The sequence below is a fragment of the Lycorma delicatula genome, chromosome 1 (genome assembly GCF_047948215.1).
Source record: "Lycorma delicatula isolate Av1 chromosome 1, ASM4794821v1, whole genome shotgun sequence".
Lineage (NCBI taxonomy): Eukaryota > Metazoa > Arthropoda > Insecta > Hemiptera > Fulgoridae > Lycorma > Lycorma delicatula.
The window spans coordinates 368,602,717-368,611,228 of NC_134455.1; the positions used below are offsets into that span (position 1 = coordinate 368,602,717).

At 31.2% G+C, this 8,512-nt stretch overlaps 1 protein-coding gene across 1 annotated transcript in view; it reads left to right on the forward strand.

The window, feature by feature from the left end:
• Cap-D2 (CAP-D2 condensin subunit) overlaps positions 1-8,512 on the forward strand; it is a 127,487-nt gene that overhangs the window by 117,189 nt on the left and 1,786 nt on the right. Inside the window, exons 25-26 of the mRNA XM_075354479.1 lie at positions 4,799-4,988; positions 8,133-8,219. Coding sequence (XP_075210594.1) covers positions 4,799-4,988; positions 8,133-8,219 — 277 coding nt within the window. The remainder of the gene's footprint in view (positions 1-4,798; positions 4,989-8,132; positions 8,220-8,512) is intronic.

Consider the following 8,512-nt stretch of genomic DNA (forward strand, 5'->3'; position numbering starts at 1 on the left):
TTCTGGATCTTTCCCATGGCTTTCAAACGTATGGAGACGGCTTCTTGTGTTACATTTAATTGATCCGTGAGTTGTTACGTTTGAGCGTCATCCTCATCCAACAATGCTTGCAATTTGCTGTCTTCAAACTTTTTTTGGTGGTCTTCTACATTCTTCGTTTCTCACGTCAAAATTGCCACTTTTGAATTATTTTCTTAAACCACTCAAAGCACTGTAATTTACAAAGAGCATGCTCACTGTAAGTTTTGACAAGCATTTGATGTGATTCTGCAGCAGTTTTTTAAAGTGGTAACAGAAAATCAATGCTTTCCGCAAATCTTATTTTGTCGGTATAAAACTCGACATCTTAAATGCTAATTAAAACTATGCTGTTGTGTGAAACTGTTGTTGTGAGTTGAAAATCTTTGTCAGCTGTCAAAGAAAAAAAATGGTGCCAATGATGCGGTTTGACAGTAACTATATTGACAGCTAGGGCCATCCACGGGCAACTTCCGGTTTCATATTTACACACCTGATATGTCTTCAGAACTACTGGACCAATTTTGACCAAACTTGGTCAGATTACATCTATATATAGGGCATTTATGTCATTTATTTCCAGCTTAAAAAGTCAAGGGGTTGTGCTGTAGAAAAAGGTCATCCTCATTATCTCAAAATTTTGCCCAATTAAGGTCATATTTTTCTTAGGCACATTTGTTAACAATTAAAAAATAACAAGATTAGACAAAAAAAAAATATTTTGCAAAATCGCACCCGCCATCCCAGAAAATGTTCCAAATTAGTGACTAAGTGGGTGTACTGGATCAACAGTACCTCTTGTCACCACAAGAAGCACTAGTGTCGCAGTCCACCAACTTGGAATTTCCTTTCTTTTCCTATGGGGAATTCCCTTTTCCCTTGTGCTTTTGGACCAGGAAATTTGAACAAAGTTGCCAACCGAATTATTTTTTCACTTTAAATATAAATTATTTATTTTAGTTAATATTTCAAAGGTTGGTAGCACTGATGTATAGCTGTTGTAGTTGTCTGCTATGTTGTGAAACATCACAATTGAGCAGTAGAATTAAATGAATGAATATTATTGGAAGTGTAAAAAAGTAACTCAGCTGGCTGGGTCTTGAACTCGATCATCTGTTTGACTCAGTACCTGGTGCATTGTCTGCCAACTGTACAAACAACATTTGTTCTGTGTAATGTGAAATTACATTAGTTTAGTTAGTGCCGAACATCACTGCTAGTACCACCACACTTGCGTGAATTAAATACGGTACATACACGCACTTTAGTTGAATGATTGAATTAAATAAATGAAAAAATATATTTAAATAAAATGATAAATATTTTTAATTAAGTTGTGTATCAAAAACAATCCACAGCTGTAGGACTTTCCCAGAATGCGGCTTTAGCTGCGTGACAGGAAAGTCCTACAACTGTTATCAGATTTTTTAAATTTATTTGATAGTATCATTGTTTATTATTCACATCATGTGATTACTTTTGGTATGATTATACACAGTTATCTGCAATTTCTGAATTAAAGCATTGTATAGCTATGAAAAAGCTATTTAAAATTATTAATACAGTAATTATATTTAGGTTTTTTGTGGTAGTAGATACTTTATTTTATTTTTTTCTTTAATGCATCATTCATTGTTTCAAACTTATCTTAACATAACTGGTTGAATTTCATATTTATAATAAAGCTTAAAATTTATTTTTTTATGTACTTTATTATTGATTTTATCTAGTAAATTTTTATTAAATGACTATATTACGTACTGTTTTAAGCATGGTGCAACCAATAAGTGGTGATAAAATTGGCTGGATTATGCTGTACTACACTTTACATTAAAAACATTTCAATATGATGTTCAGTGTGATTAGATTTAATTAAGTAGATAATGCATGTTAAGAGGTTTTATAGTAAGAGATGTTATGTAGAAACCAAAGAAACAATAAAATAAAAAATTCTATGAACTTTGATTAACCTAAAAACTGGATGAGTTAATAGTTTAGAAATTACAGCTCAAAGATTCACTCGTGCACAGTAGCTTTAAGTGGTCTGTTGGGCATGTACCCACATTGCTATCAGTTCATTGTTGTTTACAAAACAATTTTAAAATGAATGTGGTAATAACAAATCCCACCAGTTATGAAGTTTGATCAGTGGTTAGGTTTCTAAATGCAAGAGTACATTATGCTGCTGAAATTCACTGTGAGTTGTGTGAAATATACGGACCTACCACAATGAATAAAGGAAAAGTGAGGCGATCATGTTATGAGTTTAAGGAAGGCCGTTCAAATGTTCAAGATAAACAGAGAAGTAGCAGGCCTAGTGTTTTGGGAGTGACAATCTCGTTGAACATCTGAAGCAAAAGTGAGAGAAAACTGTCACTTTAAGATACAAAGACAACATTGTTGAGAATTGCGATTAACGCTAGGCTGTCATAAACTGTGTACCAAAAATGCTAAGTGCTCACAAAGATCATAGAATGACATCTGCATGTGGTTTTTGCTACTACTTTTACCACAAGGGAGACAAATTTTTTTCCTATGTCATCAGTTCATCAGTGGTGATGAAACTTCAATGCTGAGATGCAATAACAATCCATGCAGAGGCATCATTTCGGTTTACTTAAAATGAACAAATTCATACAAGCCTATTCACAAAGAAAAATGGTAACTGTATTCTGGGACCAAAAGTGTGTGCTTTTGATTGATTTTATGGAACGTAAAACATCCATCATATCACAAGTCTGTTATGAAACATTTTTTAAATGTGTCAACCCAATTCTGAACGGATGATGGAGAATGCTGAGATTAGGAATCGTTCTTCACAATAATCCACATCCACACATGTTGTGCATGCACAACAGAAACAATTAAAAAATTCAGATGGGAGATTTTTTATCATTCCCCTTACAGTCCTGATATCATGCCCAGTGACTACCATCTCTTCTTACACCTCAAAAACTGGCTTACATTTCAATGATTTGAGGAAAGTGAAAAGTTGAAAATGTTGTTGCAAAAGTGGCTAAAATCCCAGGCATCAGAATTTTATGGAGTGTGTCAGTGTGTGTAGTGAAATGGTGGTTATATAGAAAAATAAAGTAAATATTTGAAACCATTAATAAATTTTTCATTTTTTCATCTGCTCATATTGTTACTGATCCGGTTCTTTCTTTTCAACCCTACCTTATACATTATCTGTCTTTCTTGTTGTCACTGTATTTATGTCATAAAATGCTGTTAAAACACTTGGTTTATGAATTACTTTAAAATTTCTGAATATATATTTGATTAATTAAGATTAATCAGAGACCAGTAACTAGGCAAATAAAGGTGATCAAAAAATAATGAGAAATTTAATTTTTACCAAAAAGAATTTACTTATTCTTCTATATTGATACTATCTCCGTCAAAGTAGTCCCCCAGAGATGTATACACTTACGCCAACATTTCTCCCAATCCTTAAAATGTTTGTGGAAAGAATTTTTTGATATACACTTAATTTCAGGTAGTAATTTTTTTTTCTTTATTTCATCTTTCATTATAAATTGTTCTTTTAATGTTCTCTTAATCATTGGGAACAAGAAAAAATTGCAGGATGCCGTGGTTGAAGAATATGGGTATCAATATGGTGTTATTTTTGAATAAATAACAATGAATCAGTAGTGAAGTGCGAGTTGTTGTGTTATAATTCTAAACCCAAGAATTATTTTTCCTCAATAGTGGATTTTTTTTTGGATTTCCTCAGTAAACAGTGTAAAACTTATAAATAATAATGTTTATTGACTATACAACCTCGTGGTAAGAATTCATAATGGATGATGCCTTTTAATAAATGAAAAAGCAATGGTAGAATCTTAACTTTCAATTGAATTGTGTGTGATTTATTCATTTTTGGTTCTTCAGAAAGCTTCATCATGATTGCCTTCATCTCATTGTTGTAACTGTATCTCCCAGGTTTGATCACCTGTTTTGACCATCGGGATAATGCTGAGTCATCAGCGATGTTAATTAATTAACAATTGATGTGCAATTTTACTTTTCGTTGAAAATTCAATAGTTTTAGACAAATTTTCCTCCTACTTATTTTATACCTAAAATGTCAGAGTTGTCATATGAGCCAAAAGAAATTCCCACTTTTTCAACAAATTCTTTAATATGATGTGTGACAATCATCAATCGTAGTATCCTTTATTTTGGGAATATTTTCGTTGTTGATGTATTAGGCTGTCCACCCCTTTTGTCATTTTCATGGTCTCTTGAAACCAGTTTTTCTACTCCTAAATTTGTGGTCTTCATAACATCCTCGTCAAAAAGCCTGTTCTAACATTTCCATCTTTTCTCTGCACTTTATTTCATTTAACATAAAATTTAGTGAAAATCCTTTGGCTCTGTTGTTTTCAAACAAATTAATCACCACTTGTAATGAAATACATCCTAACTGCTGAGTGCCAAATTTAAATAATGAATGTAATATGGCTAAAAATAAAATATTGATATATATATTATACAGTGCTGGCATTGGATGAGAAAGATGAACTCGGACAAAAAGACAGTGTATGCAATTAAAAAGTTTTTTTTTAATCACTTCATATTTTTTCTTGTGCTATTTTCAGTAAAGAATTATTTTAAAAAAAGTTTGGAACCTATCAGAAAATTCCTCAAAAAGATTTTTTTGTTCATATAGGTAATTATTTTCAGAAAAACTATGTCAACAAATAGTGTATGAATACAGGTGTATTTTTATCGAGTAAAAATGATAAAGATTTCATGTATTAAATCATTGCAGGAAGCAGCTGCAGAATTATCTGCCATGTTAGATGAAGCAGATAAAGTTGGAGAACAGAATGAAAGTAATGAATCTGATGACGGTGAAGAAAATCGTGATAGAACTACCAGTTTAAATGATGAAAATGGTGGTATAAATAAGTCAACTAGAAAACAATTGAAATTAAAAACCCCAAATACTTGTAGAAAAGGTAAATTAAACTTTAATATTACATGTTGAATCTTTTCTTTATTTTCCAGGCATCCCTGTCATTCAAAATTATTCTGCTGCAATAAAATGCTTTACTACATATTTTCAATAACGTCTAAATGTATGTTTGATATCAGCCAATTTGTTTACCGTTTATATCTTTCCTGGATTATATTAGTATGTACAATAGACATTATCAGAAATATATGCATGCAATGGAGGCGCTTGGATTCATTTCATGTTTCTATTGAAAATTTAATTATTAATGGTAGGCCAATTTATTGTCTCCATTGGAGTATTTTTAGAAAATATTTGCTTTAAGTTTAGTATATATTATTTATGAATGTATTTGTGTATAGGAAGAACTTGGAAGCTTGGATTTTCTTGGTAAGCATATCAGCTGTGGATTGAGCTTTTTTGTTAAATTTTTGTTTTTAAGGAAGACAAGATGGGTAATGACAGATATGACTAATAGATGTATAATTTTTTACAAACGCATTCTTGAATTATGAGAATGAATTAAACATTAGCATGAAGGTGGTCAAATATAAACTTTTGCCTTCACAACTTGCGTACGAACATGAGTGGACTAGTATGAAGGAATATTGATGGTGGAATTGTGGAGAAAGGATGGACACTCCAGCCACCTCAGCATTCGCGTCTTCTGGTAAGTAGCATCATGTCTGAGCAGGAAGTTCCACTGTAAGTTGTGCAGCATATCATGAAGTTTCTCACGAATGAAGGCATTAAACCATCTGAAATTGACTAGATTGCATGCTCAGTTTGGTACTAAGATGTTGTGTACGCACTGTATAACTGAACCAACAAATTTTAAGGATGTGAAGCTGTAGAAAACGTGATATGTGTTCAAGGACAAGTATGATGGATGACAACATCTGATTGATCCTTGACCTCAATGAAGACAAATGGCACCATACAAGTGATGAAATTGTTTCCGAAATGGGTATCAATCATGGAATGCTCATTTCATTATCACAAAACCTCTTGCATTCCATAAAATCTGTATGATGTAGGTTCAAAGAATTTTCACGCAAAATAAAAGCCACCTATAGGAACAAAATATACTATTAATCCATCAGAGATGTGTTTACAAACTCCTCAAAGTTAGTGCACAATTACCTCAAATTTCTAATGAAGAAGAGATATCTACAAGCTCCCCACATGTTGGGAAAAAGTGCATAACTTCAGGTAGACCATATAGAAAAACAATAAATGTTTTATATTTTCTTTACTAATAAATGTTGAAAACATAAGTCCAGTTTATATTTGACTGATCTAATATGTCTGTTTCATTTAATCTGTATAAACCTTAAGATTTTTTTTTATTTGAAGTTTTGATCAAACCATATAGAAAAACAATAAATGTTTTATATTTTCTTTACTAATAAATGTTGAAAACATAAGTCCAGTTTATATTTGACTGATCTAATATTTCTGTTTCATTTAATCTGTATAAACCTTAAGATTTTTTTTTATTTGAAGTTTTGATCAAACATACCCAGACTAGTAGAACTCTACTGTAATTTTTTATATTGGGAGTAGTTGCTGTTCATAATATAAAATCTTCCTAATCATTAATTAACTATTTGAAGAGTTCATGTTCTGTAAAAGAGATTGATTTTTTTAAAATTGTTATCTGATGTCACGTAATAAATACATTTTTTAGAGAGGAAATTAATATTTCTCTCTTACGTGTTTACTGCAGTGTAGATATCATAGTAGTCACTTTTGTGGGTTGTGTTTTTATTTTACAATTTCATCAAATTTGTATACAAGTTCTTAATTAAAGGATCAACATGTGTGTATTTATGTGTGTGTATGTCTTGACCCATCTTCCATGACAGCATCTATCTTGTTCATAATGTTTTGTACTGTTTGCTCAGAAGCATGTCATTTCTCCTCACATTTTATAAAAGTAATCAAATTTTTATTTCTGAAGGACTTTTATCAGCTGAAGATTTATTTCATGATCAGTATGAATTTTCCATCAGCTTTGCTTAACATTAATCCAATAACTTTAAGATTTTCTCCAGAAAATACAAAAGTTTTGTTTCGTTAGAAAAAAGAATATTTTAAATGCAGTTAACATGCAGCAGAATATTGCTCTTTGTAATGTAATAAGGAACTTTCATTATATTATATATCAGACCATATGTGACTAAAATAATTAAAAATAGATAATTATAATTTTTTTTTAATGTTTTTATTTATAGTAATTAGCGACTACAGTAACACTATCATGTAGTATTATATAAAACAACAAAAATCATAAAGAATAAAAATAAACAATAAAGAAATAGGAACAATAAATAACAAACATAGACAAGTGACAACAATAAACACAAAATAAAATGCATAAATTTACAAAAATTACTAATCATATTCTTCATTCCACTGTAGAACTGCAACAGACGTTTTATACCTTCGTTCTGGTTTAATAGAAATTTCATATCCAAACCCAGGTCTAAGTTTTGTCGGATGGTTCCAAAGATTGGGCAATCAATGAGCAGGTGGTACACGGACCATCTGACCTCGCAAGCCTCACAGATCTGAGGAGAGCCTGGTGTGTTAGCTGAGTTAAGATGACTTGGTCTCTTTTGTTGCTCGGGGATGGAGGTTTCTTGAGAACATCCTTCCAAATATGTAATCCCGTGGGAGGCTGAGCAGCCAAAATCTATTCCACTGAGCCCGCAATTTTACACCGACTGATCTTTGTGATTCCTGTGGATGCCACAATGGCCAGGGACCCGTACCAGTACCACAGTCCTATTTATCCTTGAATGGATATCATGAATAATCTGGATGATGGATTCAAAGCCAAATTATATGAACTAAATTATAATTTAGTTCATTAAGAATGGCTTTGTTTTGATGAAAATTTTTTTGTATTGTGAATAATATATTGTCATACTTATAAAATGTAGGATGATATTCAGAAATTATGCTGACGTGTTACTGTTCAAATAACTTATTTTTTTTAATGCAATAATTTGATTTATTAATGACCCTAGGTTTTCAATGGTTAACAAAATAAAATCCAGTGAACCTGATGAATTAAGCTATTAATAGGAAGTTTGGTTGTCACCAATAAAATTGTTACTGCAAATGTACATTTATGTTTTAGGTCTCAGAGGTACAAGTGTTAAAAAATCTGCAAGAGCTACTAGTAGAAGAAAGGCATCTGCAAAATCTTACTCTGATTCTGATGATGGTACTTTGCTTATTTATTTAGTACTGAAGTAGTAATTATTACATACTTTATTATTACTTTTAATAGTTCTAAATTTTATTTATTTACTAATACTTTTACATTCTAATTTTTATTAACAGAAATTTGCCATAATCCAGAGATCCTTATAATGATATGTTACAATGCTGTCTCACAAGAAAAAACATACATATTTATGTCTGGTATTATTTATAGATGACTTAACTAAATCTTAAGATAATTATTTAAAAGGAATCGAAAACTATATTAGCAGTTGCATATTACTTCTCAGACAG